Source organism: Pempheris klunzingeri, chromosome 19, assembly GCF_042242105.1.
Source record: "Pempheris klunzingeri isolate RE-2024b chromosome 19, fPemKlu1.hap1, whole genome shotgun sequence".
Lineage (NCBI taxonomy): Eukaryota > Metazoa > Chordata > Actinopteri > Acropomatiformes > Pempheridae > Pempheris > Pempheris klunzingeri.
Window position 1 is genome coordinate 1,659,933 of NC_092030.1, and position 17,152 is coordinate 1,677,084.

General features: G+C 46.9%; 1 protein-coding gene and 1 long non-coding RNA gene across 2 annotated transcripts in view; both read left to right on the forward strand.

Moving 5' to 3' along the window:
• Positions 1-17,152, forward strand: part of LOC139219083 (uncharacterized) — a 348,076-nt gene that overhangs the window by 249,282 nt on the left and 81,642 nt on the right. The gene's annotated exons all lie outside the window — the stretch shown is intronic.
• The window catches only part of rimbp2a (RIMS binding protein 2a), a 51,879-nt gene that overhangs the window by 33,698 nt on the left and 1,029 nt on the right, over positions 1-17,152 (forward strand). The window contains 18 exon segments of the mRNA XM_070850716.1: positions 252-309; positions 2,652-2,856; positions 4,057-4,214; positions 4,327-4,406; positions 4,537-4,646; positions 6,223-7,038; positions 7,299-7,322; positions 8,480-8,631; positions 9,286-10,101; positions 10,250-10,405; positions 10,709-10,855; positions 11,773-11,875; positions 12,327-12,455; positions 13,962-14,131; positions 14,563-14,731; positions 14,824-14,924; positions 15,097-15,168; positions 15,699-15,863. Of these exon segments, the coding sequence (XP_070706817.1) occupies positions 252-309; positions 2,652-2,856; positions 4,057-4,214; positions 4,327-4,406; positions 4,537-4,646; positions 6,223-7,038; positions 7,299-7,322; positions 8,480-8,631; positions 9,286-10,101; positions 10,250-10,405; positions 10,709-10,855; positions 11,773-11,875; positions 12,327-12,455; positions 13,962-14,131; positions 14,563-14,731; positions 14,824-14,924; positions 15,097-15,168; positions 15,699-15,863 (3,631 nt within the window).

Genomic DNA, 17,152 nt, shown 5'->3' on the forward strand with positions numbered 1-17,152 from the left:
CTTTTACTTCTTCAAACAGCCACGACTCAGACACCAACACACCCCGAAATAAATCCCTTACTGTTCATCAAAGCGCTGCCATCAGGAGTGGGCATCTCTTCAAGCACAAGTGCTGTAATCAAGCAGTGAGCCTGTGCCAGGGTATTGGGTTGACAGTATGTCAGCTGTGTGCTGTCTATTCTACCTCATGGACTGTGATCACAGTGTCAGCTGTCACTGTGTGTTTCTGTGTGTTCTCTGCAAGCTCGGTTTCAAGCTGACCAAGAGCATGAGGACGCGGTGCGCCTCACCTGTTAGAGGTGCAGCAACGTGAACAAACCCAGAGCTTCACCTCAGTGTTACCTAATCTGTTCTAAGAGACTGGAGGAGATGAAAGTAGTCTGATATACATGTGGAATAAGGGTTCCTGCAATGTCAGCTGCATGAAACTCTGTGTCTAATCTCTTTGACACAGTTGACGGTCCATGTCTATAAAGGAGCCTTGTTTGGCTGCTTAGCTCACATGCTCACATGTCTCTTTACACCATCTATTGTCACTTTAACGTCACATATAACCAAGTGAGGAGGGTTAACCAATGTGTCTGTGTCAGGTATCGTAACCTGTTACCTCAAAAACTAGTTAGTGAGTTAATGATGTAGTCTCCTTGGGGCCTTGGGGTCACTACGACTGTCGGGAGCGATTCACAAAAATGTCAATGTAGTGCTCATTATACCGTAAACTGTTGAGTGTCTATTATATATTTAGAAGTTAATGAGGGGGTGATTTCAGCTCTAAAGAGAATGATAAATGTGTGAACAGGTGCTACAACAAGAACCAAACATTAAAGAGCGCAGACTGCACACGTCCACACAGCCCAGAGAGGACGTCCGTAATCAGGCACAAGGAGTTACAGCCCCAGCGAGGGTGCACCAGGAGCGCGTGGGGGCTTTTATGTTCAGCAAGCAGCCCGATGATGTACCGAGCCTGTTTGGAAAACACGGAGACATAAACCTCATGCCTTCTGTCATGTGTCTGGATCCTCCTCTCACAGGAGACCTCGGCGGTTCTGAGTGTCGCTGAGCTGCACGCCGGCCGATGCCCTCTGCCCTCAAACAGGTGGCGTGGCATAAATTAAAGGCTTGAAATTTGAATTCCACAGACGGTCCGCTGGCTGAGCTCCTGCCCAGAAGTAGTGGTGAACAAACGCAGTAATAGGTTATTTAATACTCCGCTCCGGTTTGTGACTCACACATGAGAGAGTTTTAAACAAACAGCAGCTCAGCTTCTGTGTTTGCACGTATCTTCTTCTCTCCTCCTGTTGTGGAAAATATTACAAACTTCTCTGTCACCATAGCTGCAGACTCTCACATCCCATTAATCCCACACCCAGGCTGACCTTGAATACTTTGATACATTTCCCTATGATCAAATGACTGGCCTGCTGTGTTTCATCAGTCTTTAAGATGCTTGTCACTGGCTCATCTACTCAAAATAATTTTCTCATTTCACTTTAAATCCTTTTGTCACGACAGTAGGATGCAGCCTCCTTTGAGTGTAGTTCAAATAAGGTCATGCTATTATCCATCTGAAGCACTTTAATGCGATTTTACTGGGCAAGCGGCCTGAGTTTGGCTCAGACAAACATCAAGAGTTTGCTTGGAGAAATGGAAACTCCACCGTCAAGGAGTTACTTGTCTTCTTGCAGATCCATTGATCACTTTATATTTGCTTTCACAGGCCTGTTTCTCTGCCCTAACGGGCAAACGCACTCAGCTCCAGTGTCTGCAGGGTCAAACACACAGAGTGGATGCTGTTTGCTGTGAAACCACACTCCTCCGTCATTTTGTGCTTCGTGTCGAGCGTCTGTCTTTCTTTTTAGTTCTCTGTGCTTGAATTTTGTGTCGCTGTTCTATATTTATCTGCACTGATAAATATATCATTTTGCTTTTCTCTTTTCCTCCTTGTCATCGATTACAATGGCTTTTTGTTGGCTTTATCTTCACGATGTCTTTTCTCTTAATTTTTCTCCTTTCTTTACTTTTTCTGTTTCCCTCCTTTTTGTCTGAACAGACCAATAAGGACAGAATGTTTCAGGTATTTATTTTCCTCCCTTTCAGTTAAAAATGTGTGACTTCTCAGCAAATCACTAATGCATCCAAAGCCTGTAGTGGCAGTACTGTGCAGACTGAGAGACCGAGTGAGAGCGAGAACTACTTTACTCACTGGACACCACATCCATCTTCCTTGACTTCCCCTGATATGATATCTATGATGTGACGTCTTTAATGTCTATACTGTGAGTTTTATAATCCTCTTAACTCTTTGCAGTACTCAGGCTTTGTTATCAGAGTTTAGCAGTGTTCTGTATCAGCCGCTGCAGCAGTGCAGACGACTCCACACCTCCATGTGCTTTGATTAGACTGTGGTGGTTTCCCTGTAACATGCTACTGTGGCCTCAGAACTGTCTCTTCACGGATCCTTTTCTGATTGCTTCTGTGCTAATACGTGAAACATTGGCTGCTCTTCACAGAATCCGTATCTGAACATTACATCCCCGCTTTGTGTGTTCCCTCATGATTCACTCTTTGTCTCCCTCTGCTCTCTTTTTTTTCCCCACTCGCTCCTCGGGGGCCGTGACCACCCTCTCGGCTCCCTCCGTCGCCTATCAAAGGTCAAGGTTTGTGACCTGGAGCAGAAATGCAGGTCACAGAGTGAACGCTTCCACCAGCTGTCTGAAGAGCTGCTGAATTTCCGCTTGCAATCAGATCCTGTGGACGTCCTTAAGAGCAATCCCACTTCCACATCCCAGATCCCCATCTCACCGCAGAAGAAACTCCCACAAGTCATCGTTGGATTTGAAGGCCAGACAGAGACAGGTGGGTCAGTGGATCCAGATCACAGTCATTAGTAGTAGTGGTAGTTGTGGCGGTAGTGTTTATGCCAATGGTTTATTATTGTTAAATTATGATTTTTATCTCGTTGCTCACTGCTCAGTACGTAGTGCCGTTTGAAATCTGGTTCATTACCCCATGTGATGCTCCTCATCCGCGCTTCAGGCGAGATGCTTGAGGCTACAACAGCCACCATTAGTGCAGCGCAGCCAAACCTCAGACCGAACTGTTGGTGCTCAGGTAGCTTGGTGGTAATCTGGATGCTGGACTTTGACAAGGAAGAAAAATGATCGATTATTTCTTTTTAAAATCTGTCCATCGTGAGTTCGACAGGAGCACAAAGCTAAATCAGCTGACTGCTCACTGAATACCAAGAGGATCTTATCAATGCTATGAGGGTTCAAAGGTCTAGCGAGGTTCACCCGCTCTAAAAAATGTTTGCTCTCTTGTCACTCTGGATAAAAGCATCCACCGAAGTCCATGCGATCAAAAGCCTTATGATCAGAAAGAATGATTGAATCCCCAGACAGCACACATAAGAGCCGGATCAGCTCACTCCTGACCAGAGGTAGACACCGTTAACGGCAATAGTGCTTATTCATGATCAATATCCACCCTAATTGATCACAGGCCTCCTGTATGACATGAATGTGGTTTAACACATTAGTATTCTAAAGAGACATAGCACAACCTGCAGAGCCAGCAGATACAGCCGTATCAGTGATGTAGATTTATACAGTCTGGAACAGACCAAAGGTCTTTGAAGTGCTGGAAATCCTCTTTTATCTTTCTCTTCATTTGAATCTGAGGGCGACTCTGATGCTTATGTGCTTTAGCATAAAACATCTCCACAAGAAGGCGGTGATCCGGTGGATCCGTGTTGTTAACTTACTTTAATTTCCTCAAGGAATTCAACCGTTAGCACCCTCAGACTGCAGTTTTGCATTACCTGCATTTTTCAAGTGTGTTTTTTTTCCCTCTAAGGACTTGGTAGTATAAATAGTATTTAAGGACAAATGCATCACAGATCTTAGGTGTTGATGGGGCTGGAATAGCCTTTGCCATGGAGACTGTTTGCTGTACACTCGCTTCAACAGGAGATCAATAGCTGTGCAATGAGCAGCAAATGGGTGCAGAAGGAATGACAGTTGCTCTTTATTTGCTATGGAAATCAATGTCTCCCAGGCGATGAGAGCGCGGCAAACACGCCGCTACTGATCTCCCAGTTCTTGCCCTGCACAACACAGACTGGAGACAGAAAAAGACCAGAACCGCTGTCTGTCAAATCCAGCACCGTGACAACGGACCACCCCAGCAGCCCTCGACAGCTGACCCCCTCAGAGGTGACGTCACATATTGGAACTTAATGGTTTACTTCACTCGCTTTGCTTGCAGGCTGAATCTGGATTATAGATAAGTGTGACATTTACCTTTAGTTCTGTCTTCTATGTGCAGATGGAGGATGAGGCCAGCCCATCACCCAGGTCCAAGCCTCGCTACACAGGCCAGGTCCGCCTTTGCACTGCTCGCTACAGGTGAATGAGAGCAGCTGCAGGAGGCTGTTGGTTTCATTGCACATAATCTGTTTACAGCTCACAAGATAACAGCTTCTTCTCTTATGAATAAATGGAAAAAGTGAACTAAAGTGAACATTCCTCCCTCTAGTTACAACCCTTACGATGGACCAAATGAGCATCCTGAAGCAGAACTTCCCCTTGTGGCTGGAAAGTATCTGTACGTGTACGGAAACATGGACGACGACGGCTTCTATGAAGGTGAGAAGTAAAACAAGACATGCAAAATAATATCAGCGTTGGCGGACGAGTGGAGCTTGGGCTTGTGTATCAGCTCAGTGAATTTGAATCTATTCAAAGCATTTAATTTGGCCTCTAAGATCTCCTCACCGTCCTTTTTAAAATGACATTGTTTTGAATGGGGAGCAGGGACTGTCACAACACATAGACGTAGCTGTCATTGTGTGTTTATGTATAGCTGTTAGATATGTACAGTGACACGTATGACAAGCTGTGCATGACGTACTTTGTCCCCCTCCTAGTCACTCTACAGTATAACTTGTAAGCTTTGTATGTGCGACATACTGAAAACTTAATGTGAAAAGACTCTAATGCTGATGCAGTCATCACTTTACTGACTCTCTCGACTGTTCGCTTTAAAGAATCAAATGATTTTGCAGTTTGTTGACTAATTCAACTTCAGTTTGGGCACAGATGACCTTGTTGAAGCTTTAGCTTTTGTCAAATGTTGCTTTAAAAGCTCACATACTGTATTTAAGTTGCCAGACCTCAGATAATCCGACAGTCATCCTGTTAAAGCCCGCATCTTTGCATCAGTGTTTGTAACTGTTGATTAGTCGCTACAAGATGGCAGCATCACTTTGGCTACACCTGTAAGTACCAGCGTCACCAAGAAAAAATCATGTACACTTTTAATAACTGGTGATTTGAGTGATTCTCTGTCTAATCTCTTTAGAATTATGAAGGCTTCACCATCAGAGGCAATCCTAATCCCCCTAGCTAGCAATCGGGCAGCCTGCTACGGACACAGTGGTACTCAGCTGCAGTGATTCATTAGCTGTGGGCAGTGAGATTGCATGGCATCGTGGAGGAGCCTTGTATTTACCAAGCAGGAGGGAAACTCAGGCCTCAGACCAAGCTGTTGTCAAGATGGGACCTTGGTCCCTTTTAGCTTGATGACTAATCCAGCGGGGCTCAGCTTAATCATCAGCGCACACAAACACCACACACACTCACCCGCACACAGATACGCAGACACACATAGATGGTCTTAAGGTCTCCCAGGCGTCTGTGGAAAAAGGGATTGAAGGACAAGATGATAGGGAGCTTTTTTTAAGACAAACTTCTTCCCTTGGGGTGAAAAACTACAGTGCAAGTCTAAGCAGTTTTTTCTGCGTTGACCGCAGCATCTACATGCTCAGGGGTGTTCCTGGAAATGTACTACAGCAGTGGACTCAAGTTCAGGTTCTTTAAAATGTTGAAAAGGAGTGTTTTCCCAGTTCTGTGTTTACTGGAGAGAGCATAGAGGAGAGTAGTATCAGAGAGCCCGTGGTAAATCTTCCATCTTAGGGAATAGTACATGCTGTATGTTTACTTCTCTCCCACCTCTCACTCACTGACTCACTGCTCACCGCGTAAGGAAGGTAACTCTCACTGATGATTATGTGTGTTTGTCTTGTAAGGAGCCATTAGTGACGGCTAATTTTAACATTTGCAGGAGGCCCCACGGAGGGACTGTTTTCAGGCTCTTTGTTCATCCAAGTTTAGTCACTTCTCCACTTTGCTGTCCACGTCTGTCTGTCTGTCTGTGTCACAGGGGAGCTGCTGGATGGCCAGCGAGGACTCGTCCCCTCCAACTTTGTGGAGTTCGTCCAGGACAAGGAGAAACCAGCGATCCAGTCTGGGGAGGGGGGGGACGACCTGGGCATGCTGGACCACACACCCCTGGCCTTGATGGCAGTTGATGGAGGTGCCTCCCAGGATGGCCTGGGCTTGGCTAACGCCTTGGTCCCCTGTAGCAACGGGACAGGGGGGCCCCTGGACCCTGAGGACTTGGCTGAAGATGTTGTGCCTTATCCCAGAAAGATCTCCTTGATTAAGCAGCTGGCACGGAGCGTCATCGTGGCCTGGGAGCCTCCACTAGTGCCTTTGGGCTGGGGGAACATCTCTGGCTACAACGTGTTAGTAGACGGGGAGCTTCGTGCCAGCATAGGCTACGGCGGGCGGACCAAGTGTCTGCTGGAGAAGCTGGACCTCGACGGCTGCGTTCATCGCGTGTCGGTGCAGAGCGTCACGGACCGGGGCTTGTCGGACGAGCTGCGCTGCACCTTGCTGGTGGGAGCCAACGTGGTGGTGGCGCCGTGCGGCCTGCGCGTGGACGACATCCAGCGTGACACTGCCGAGCTCTCCTGGTTGCCTAGCAACAGTAACTATGGTCACACCGTGTTCTTGGACGGGGTAGAGCACGCCGCGATAAAGCCAGGGAGGTATAGACTACGCTTCCTGAACCTGAAGCCCCTGACGGTGTACAAAGTGACGGTGGTGGCGCAGCCGCACCAGGTGCCATGGCAACTGCCGCTGGAGCAGAGAGAGAGGAAAGAGGCTGGTGTGGAGTTCTGCACTCAGGCTGCAGGTCAGCCAAGCTCATTTCTACACAGAGGGATACACTGGCAGCAATGTGTGTACAGCTCCATAGCAGAGGACTGTTACAAGTTTGTCACGTTTGCTTCCTACTTGTCGGCAGCATGAACGACAGATGACAGACAGCTACTACTCTGTTTATTTCTGTTTGCTCTAATATGTAACATAATGCAGTTTTAGGTTCTTGTTGTGTGCTGCAGAAGAGTACAGCTCAGCATTGCCTTACCATGCCATTGTTGTGTATCTGTCTAGGTCCAACACCATATTGCAGAACAGGTCAGAATGAAACATCAGTCCTGGGCTGGGTTTCCCTTATTTCTGAGCACTAAATGATTTTCTTCTATTGAAAACCAATGAGCAGAGATGACATTAGTGCTGTGATACTTATGGAAGAGGATTACCACATATTGCTCAGTATGGGCAATCAATTAAGGGATCTGGGGCAAAACGGCATTTTTAATTTTTAAAGAGATTTAAAAAACATTTTTCACCAGCAACCAATGTTGTCATTCGTGGATCTATTGAAATTTAAACACGTTTTTTGAAACCAACTCCAAATGCAATTTTGCCTGAGTTTGCTTAGTGCACTGAGCACGTCATTAATTAGAGGACGGCCACACACCACACGATACGATCAGTTATTATCCTGATGAGTCATTTCCTCAGCCTATATCCTAGCCTGTAGTACCCAGTGCTATATAAAGCAGTGCCACTCCACTGCACACACGACCATTTGAATGAGTGTGCATTTGCTTCAGTTTGAATGCCGTTGTGCATGTTTATCCAGCGATCCAGGAGAGCAGAAGACAAAGAATGAGCCGTAGTTGGCCTCTCTGGATTGTGTCCTGCATGCGGAAACAACAGTGCTTCTCTCAGGAGGCCCAGTGGCCGCCATTGTTTTATGCTGCCTGTTTTTTCCTCCTCTCGTAAAGTGTAATATGAAATGATGGTGCAGCACCAGACCAGACGAATACAGGCTGAAAATACGGCTCTAAAACATATTTTGCACAAATACTGAGAGGACAGCTCATATCTAGTCTGGAGTATCTCATGTCAGTGTAGTGCCACAATAACTTTTCATGTTTTCTAATGACTCTTTATAATCACAGCATGACTTTTGAATGTCCCCCACCAGCACTGACACACTGTCACAGGTATCTGCATGAACTGTGTCTCTCTATAAACTCTATAGTGTCTATATCTTTTTCACATATTTAGACATGCAGGGGCAATTTATACATTTGTTGTTTCCTGAATCCCCCCCCCCCCCCCCCCCCCCATCCCCTTCTTGTATGTGGACATTTCTGCGCATGGTCGTGTGTGTGCTGATTGGTGCATATGATGAATGCTTCACCCCCCCCCTCCACTTTAGTGCTGCTACACATGAAAATATGACATGTGTGTTTTCCTGATACATGTTCTCTCACCCCCAGGCCCTCCCCAGCCTCCCCAGGATGTACAGGTTCTCTGTGGGCAGGCTCCGGGGGTCCTGCAGGTCCACTGGAAGCCCCCTGCCCTCTCTCCCACGGGCACGTCTAACGGGGCCAACGTGGTCGGCTACGCAGTCTGCACTAAAGGACAGAGGGTGAGTTGGCAAGTGACGTCCTCATTTTAAGTCAGGAGGAGCTCGTCTTGGGTTAAAGGCATCACCATATTTGGAGGGAAAGTAAGTGACTTTGTACAGGATCTTGCTCACGGGGAGGGGCCGGGTTGTGGAGAAGTCCTAGTCCTATGGGATCCACATTACGTCCACTACACAGATCCCGTATGTAAAACATGTTTAATCGTGTGTAATCCAGTGAAAACATGTGGACATACATCACAGATGGGATGGTAATAGCCTCTGTTGTTGAGTTAGCGTTATGTCATCAGTGCTCTTAGTGCACACAGCGGCGCCCCCCGCTGGTCTGTTGCGCTCAGTGCAGGACTCTCAGTCTGGGACCTGTGAGTGTCTGACAGAGCTCTCGCTCCCTCTGGTGACCGCCTCAGAGAATCAGCACAGGCAGGACAGTGTTCTCTGCATTATTAAGTGCTTTACATACCACAGCAAAATTCAACAATGCAAAGGTTGTTTTCTCAGAACAAAATCGGATATTAACCGACAGCAGTGAGGCTGAAACAGTTCCCTGAGGCTGAGATGTGATCGTGTGTTCACTTCTGATGTTGTTTCAGCTGTTGTTAAAAATGATTATGCAGCTTCTGTTGACGTCAACATTTTATGCTCTATTTTTAAATCCAGATAGCTGAGGTGTTGTACCCAATGGCAGACTTTGTTACTGTCGAGATGACAAGGATTCAGTGCCTGGAGGCCAGGGAGGTCATCGTCAGGACGCTGTCAGTACAGGGAGAATCACAGGACTCCCAAGTCGCCGTCATTCCAAACAACCTGCTCGTGCCTCTACCTGCACTTCCTCTGCCGCCGCCGATGCACCCCCACGCAGGCCCCGCACCACACCCCCATGCTCAACCCCACCTCCAATCCCCTCACCTTCCTCACGCTCCACCCCAACTCCCTGCTCCACCCCAGGCACATGGACAACCGCTGCCACGCCATCCTCCACATCCTCAACCCCATCCCAGACTTCCACATCCAGGTGGGCCCCCGCAGCCTCAGCTTCGCCCCCCGCATCCTCAGCCCCAGCCCCTACATCTTCAGCCTCGCCTGCCCCACCAAGGTCCCAGGCCCCAGCACCAACTCCCCTTGCTACCCCACCCCCAACACCACCCTATACCTCAGAGACCAGTATGTGCCAGAGACCTGGATGCCAAAGAGCTCGCGGCCCACCACGGGGGAGCTATTCCACCTGGCCAGCCTGGCTGGGACCCCACACGGTCTCCCTCTTCCCAGCCTCCTGTGCCCATGCAAGGCCACACCCTTGAGGCCCCTCCACCCCCCAATCCACGCTCCCCATCCCCCCAGAGGATTCTCCCGCAGCCCAGAGGCACGCTTATCCCAGACACCGTGGCCAAAGCCATCGCCCGGGAAGCAGCGCAGAGGGTGGCAGCAGAAAGTGGCAAGGTCTGATGTTTTACATTTAACCCACTATCGATTTGTGTAAAGAGGATATTTAGCTTCCTGTGACTGTCGGTATATTACATCATCAAAATACTAAAAAAATCTAATAACCAGCCAATAATAATCAGGTGTCACCCCCCCCCCGTCTCGGTTGCTTATTTTCCTCCCTTTGAATGCATGTTTTCAGGGGGACAGGAGGCAGGGCAGATACGGAGAGCAGGGTCACTCATTTCACCAGCATCACTCTGACGAGGAAGAGGAGGACGAAGAAGGCTTTGCACGTGGCCGTAGGAGAGGACCCTCAGTTGATGAGTTCCTCAGAGGATCTGAGCTGGGGAGGCCGGTAAGAAGGACACGATAAGCGATGAAGCTTTTGCCTCCTTTAGAACTTCAGCCCCAATGTGTTCTTCACTAGGAAACCTCCTACGTGTGTGTATGTTTGGACGTGTGTGTGTGTGTGTGCATGCATGTCTGAGTGGTTGCATGCATACACTCCTTTGCCCGCGTGTCCGTGTGTACGTGTGTTCACGCGTGTGCGTTCGCCCATCCATGTGTGTTTGGTGTGTGCATGTATGTATGTATGTATGTGGACTTAAACAATTGCGTCTGTGTGTTTGTGTGTGTGTGTGTGTGTGACTGCCAAAAGCCTCACTATAGTCATAATGAAGATTATCACAGCGAAAGCAGCCGGGGCTCTGACCTGTCTGACATCATGGAAGAGGATGAGGAGGAGCTGTACTCTGAGATGCAGCTGGAAGAGGGACGCCGACGCAACTCGCACAACACACCCAAGGTGCAGTTCTTTGCACTTATTCTAACCCCAAGAGTCATACCCACCCAAATTTATTATTATCTAGTGAACTGCACAGGCACAGATACTTCAATTGAGACTGCTGCCTTGACTTGCATTTGATATGTGTTGTTAGTGTGTGTGCTGAGTTTAGTTCAAATTTAGAGAAAACGAGAGAGAAAAACTGGGTTTGACTGCTTCAACGCCGCGAAGAGAAACAGAGAGACACAGGCTGGGAAGATTTAATGCTTTCAGGCAGCATACAAACATATTAATGAGGACAGACGCTACTGGAGCAACATCTTCACGGTTTGGTTATCCAGCCTGGACCGATGTTCATGAAATTAGTTGGCAAAACTTAATTCTGTCATATTGCTGACAATTTCCTGTATTTTCAGCTGCTGTCTTGTCTTTTTAGCTATGTGATGAGATTAAAGTATAAAGCAGCAGCCTGGGGTGTATGTTACACGCTATTAGTAGCATCGGAGGTGGCGTGGAGCCGCGGCAGCTGCCACAGAATCAGAATGCAGAGCACAGCGGCACCATCTCGCTGTCGGGTTTACACTGTTTTGGCACCGTAGGTTTGAACAGTGTAGCGCTGTAGAGGGAGACCAACACAGTGACATAGACGGTGCTTATTTTTTTGTTTCCCATTTGAATCCACTAGTATGTTATCAGTATTTGCTTAATTTTGAAATGTTTAAGTTTCCCGTGGGCTTGTGTGTTTGAGTGTGTGTCTATGCGTCTGTGTTTCAGTGTGCCCGTCTGTGAGTGCTGCATGATTTTGTTTACATACAACTTGTATGAGTACGTCGACGAGCTTTTTTTCACTTACTGTTTGCAGGTATGTCCACGTCTCTGTGAGCAACTCGTGAATGTTTAATGCTTGTGAATGTTTTCTGTGTCAACGCCCATTTCAGGGTAACACCCCCGCTGGAGGCCGTCATGACCGGGAGACTGGGAGGAGAAGTCATCACGCCGGTCCGCAGCCTCAGAGACGACCTCTAATGGTCCCCTCCATTGGTTAGTATAGGCAGGTGACTAGAGAGAGCAGAGGGGGGAAGCTTTCATACGTTAGAACGTCTATGTTTTCTGTGCCACAGAACAGAAGTGTTTGTTGCTGCGTTAAAACCTTCATGAGCTTCTCTGTGTCTCCAGATCACCTCTGTGTCTGTGAACCATGCTCATGCCCTTCACGTCCTGAACATAAAGTTTGATCCAGCAGAGACTGTTATGGTGCAACGAGCACACGGGGGGGTCATTGCCCTACATGTTGATGCATTAACCTGCTCTGATACAGAATCAGTTTTGCCATCGTGGTATCCCATAATAGCTTTCCTGTGTGTATCTGTCATTGTCGTATGTCTCAGCATTAAGAAGCTTTAGGTGGCGACACAAACAGTTAACCTTTTGGGAGGGGCATGTTGAGACTTGCATTGTAACCCCATCACCCTCTAATTGGTGTTTTCTGTAGAGGTAACCTCTGAGAATAACTGTGAGGGGAACCTCTCCCCCATCACCGAGGATGTTTACTATGGCAGAGTAGCTCGGCACAGGACGTGGTCATCCCGCAGGCACATGGGCGGCACCAGGTCTCCCCATGGTATGTGCCTGCAGTCCTGTCTTTACCAACACGGCATGGCAACAAAAATGCCACCAGCAACTGGCAAATGGCAACAAGTAGCTGTGGACACTTGCAAATGCCTGTTTCTCCGTCTTAAATAATACTAGTTATTATTATTATGCTTACAGTTGAACAGCATGACTGCACTGCACTGAAATGGTGGACCCACTGGCAAGGCATACCTGGGGTCCAGGGTGAACGTTTCCACAGTTGCAGATGATAAATGATTGGTTGACTGCTCAGAGAATGCCTCACTCACTGCACTGAACTCCAGATGCCTGCTAAACCCCCTCCCCTCGTGGTACAACCACACCTACCACACTTAGAATGAGAGCAGTCGTGCATGACGTTTTGTAGAAGTATTAGTGCTAGACATTAAAGAATGACTACACATTCACTGCTTTCTTGTTTTCTTCAGAAGTCTGACTTCCTTTGGATATTTGAGTTTGAAATAGCTGTTGGAAATGCAGTCGTCTCTTAGAGTTACCAAACCCTCAGTGGGACGCATATGCTCACCTGGTAGCAATGCATTTCACATCATGCTTGTATTTTCAAACATCAAAATAAAGCTTTGGCCCCTCAGTATCACACTTTGCTAGCTGGTGCATTTTCCAAATACTGCAATGCCAAATTCAAATAAGTGACAAGCTTCCACAACAACTCTGCCACCTCTGCTTTAGACTCCTTGCTACTACGAGGGTTGGCAATGTGTGGGAAGTTTTACTTTATATCTCAGAATTTCACGTAATGTTTTGAAGTGAAAATAGACATACGGAGTTGTGTCCTTTATCTTGTGGTGTATTTTTTTTTTATTCTAGCATGCATGTCAGAGTCTTGTGTGTTTCTGGTGTTGTGTCATGTCCATGAATCACACTCTGTCTGTGCACCATGGTTTGTCTTGCTCCTCATTTGTCTCTCACGGCATATTCAAACATGAAAATAGACAAAGAAGTGTAAAAATAGATGTGGTATGCGTGCGTGTGAGTGTTTGTGGGTGCATGCATGCGTGCTACAGTAAGTGATTTAGATAGTTGACTGACCACCGGATCCTTTCTGCATGCTGACAGGCATAAATATGGCTAGAAAATCCAATCTGTCATGCAATACTGCCTGATCAAATCAATAAGACTTAATTTAAAATTAAGACAAAATGAAATCCTCTCAGTGATTTCCTTTGATTGAAGCATGACTCAGATGATATGTCACTGTATAAACACATGGACCTGCCCATCACAGTAGTGCCATAAGCTGTATGCAGCAAAGAGTTTTGTTGCCGCATACAAGCTCAGGCTCAAATTTCACAGGAGACAAAAATAAAAAATTCTGTTTTTAATTCTGCAAATATTAAATATTTTTCCAAAAAAAAAAAAAAAACAACGTCTCCTCCAAAGTCCCTGCTTCTCGTGTGTTCACTCACATTCACTGGTTGTTCTTCTTAGTGACGCAGGATGATGGAACTTCTTTTTTGTCGTCAATGTGTTTAAGACGGCTACAGGGACCGGGACCGCCGCTCCCCCACGTACTACGACGAGTCAGAGCCCGAGGAGTCCTTCCGCATCTTTGTGGCCCTCTTTGACTATGATCCTCTGTCCATGTCGCCCAACCCAGACGCAGCTGATGAGGAGCTGCCCTTCAAAGAGGGGCAAATCATTAGGGTGGGAGTTTACAATTAAGATGGTCGCATACGTAGATGTACTCCATTTGTCCTGTGAATCCAAACTCTAAGCTGCTAGTTGTTCGCTGCTTTCTGGTCATGAACAAACACTATAATGCTAAATGTTCCCTCTCTATGTGCAGTTCGTGTAGATTAGTTCTCAGTAAAATAGTTTCCCTGCAGTCCTGCCCACAAATTGAAGTGTGTAATCTTTATTCATCCCTCAAGCCCTATTTTACAGTAAAAGTAAAAGTGCATTATAGTCATGATACAATAAGTATATCATTTTGTTGAAGATGGAAGTTCATTTGAAAATACAACTGCCATCCCAGTGAGAATCTCTTGGATAAACCCTCTGCTTAGACTAGAGCACATCTGGTAAGCAGGTCTTCTGTAGACGTCCGATCACACGGTCCCTCTCTTGTCGAACAGGTGTACGGTGATAAAGACACAGATGGCTTTTACCGAGGGGAAGTGAGGGGCAGGATGGGGTTGATCCCCTGTAACATGGTGTCAGAGATACGAGCGGAGGACGAGGAGACCTTGGACCAGCTCATCAAACAGGGCTTCCTGCCACTCAGCACCCCTGTGGACAGAATAGGTACCAAGCGAGCACACCCACTGCCATGAATAAGTAACGATCTGTGGGGTTGGCAAAGATGAAATAATTCCTGCATCTATTATTGCTTCCAGAGCAAAACAGAAGAGGCCTCCGTCGAGATCAGGCCTCGAGGAGGATGGTGGCTCTATACGACTATGACCCCCGAGAGAGCTCCCCTAATGTTGACGTCGAGGTATCGCTCACTGCTGAGGAGCCTTGTGCTGAACACACACGCACTTACAGATCCCAGGAAGTGCTGCATCAGAGGGCAAACTCTCAAACACAAACACGGGCGTAACAGACTAAGACATAGAAGTGTCTCACATGCTTTGTATGTCCCTCTGTGTATCTCTGTCTCCTGACAGGCTGAGCTGACCTTCTGTGCGGGAGACATCATGGCCGTCTTTGGAGATATCGATGAAGACGGATTCTATTATGTGAGTGCTGCTCTCTAATCAACACTTTATAGTTTTTTGTTTGCAGTTTTCCCCTTTTCTTTATGCTAAGCTAAGGAGATCAGCTAGAGGATGAATGTACGTATTTCACAAAATGTGGGGACTACTCCTTTTAATGCACAGGCCCCTCCTGGGGATTAGCACCAATGTGGAACAGAGTGTCTTTAGATTCCAGATTTTTGCACATTAATTGATTACACGCAAGGTGGTTGGTGTCAAACAACCTTTAATTTAACAATTCAGGAGTTTGAAGGCTGATGGGTCTGCAAATTAATCATTATGGAGCAGATGTGGGGGCCTAGGGAGTAGCAGTGCTAATTGGATTCACGTGCTCTGATTTTGGAGAACAAAGAGATGAATTAAATGGAAAGTGACCCTGTTCAGCCCCGAGGGGATTCAGAGGAACGAAGGCCTAAGCGGTGCGTATGCTGTGTGTGATGTATTCTACATACAGTGTGAAACGAGTCACAGATGCAGTAAGACAAACATCCGCTCCTCCTTCCTGTCCGCAGGGTGAGATCAACGGCCACCGCGGTCTGGTTCCCTCTAACTTCCTGGAAGAAGTGCCTGATGACGTGGAGGTGTATCTGACCGATACTCCGTCCCAGTACCCCCAGGAAGAGCCTACCAACCGGCCCCCCGCCAACTCTGCCGCTACCGTCTCAGAGGGCAAACGGGTACATCATCATCGCCGCTCTCAGCGCTAGGCCCTGTGTTCATCCATCCTCCGTCCTCTCTCTTGATTTCCGTCTCTCGCTTCCTCCACTTGCCGTCTGTGTGCTGTTCATTGTGTGTGTTTGTCCATGTGGTGACAGTGGTGACTCTATACAAACTAACAACCCCCCCCCTCGCCCCACCTCTCCCCTCAGCCTTTGGAAAAGGGGACAAAAATCCCGTGTTAACACCTTTCTGAGTCTCAGAGAAAGGAAGAAGCAAAGCCTGACATGGACAGAGAGAGAGGATAGACTGTGGGAGCTCTGCGGGTGATTCATGCATGTAGCACTGGTTAAGGAGGACTTGAAAAAGGCTCAACTCATTCCTTACTCAATTTAGTACCTTTTTGCACTGAAACACAAAATCAAATTGTGGTTATTGTGTATAATAATTGATCATAATAAGTGCTTTATTAACACATAACAACCTACCCAATGACACTGACAGAAATGATTTGGGGAGAAACAATTAACGATGAAAAAGAGAGAAAAGCATGCCTTTTTCAACCTTGATACATTTTATAACAACTCTCTTGGCTTGACTGCTGTTTTTCCTTAAAGAGGCTTTGTTTCTTTGTGTATATTGCACACACACACACATCAGATCTATTTTTCAGCCCTGTTGACAGCGGATATACCATGTTTGCCCCGAGCTCAAGAGACAGAACTAATTGCAGCACTGATACATCCATACTGTGTTGTTACAATGGAACAATAAATGGAAAGATTGGATATTAAAAACATTCTTTTTTGCGCTCTGTGTTCACGTCTGTTGGTGTTGTTGTGTTGTTGTTTTCAGTTGTCATAGTGGTGTGGGTTCTAGCGACAGTGACGATGCTGCCACGTCTGATTTCTTTTTTGTTTTTCCTCACCCGCTTGGCAAAACAATACAAACAAACAGAAGAAGATTGTTCATTTCACACCATAAATGGCTCTGTCTGCCTTGTACAGTAAGTCGGCAACTCGAGATGCCAAACTCGCGGCTCTAATGCACACAGCTTGTGGTCACAGCAGAGGCTTTTAAACGCTGCTTTAGATGACGGCAGCAGCTCCTAGTTTGAGTATTGTGTTTAAAATATATGCAGTTTTTGTAATATTTGCCTCACAATACTGAACAAGCGTCATTTTTTATCACCCAAAGGTGGTACATTCATGATACATCTGAGAAATCTAGACTCAGACCTCGACCCATGAATCAAAATACCAAATATAATAAATTCAGACATCCCAATACGAACGAACGTGTCCAGATG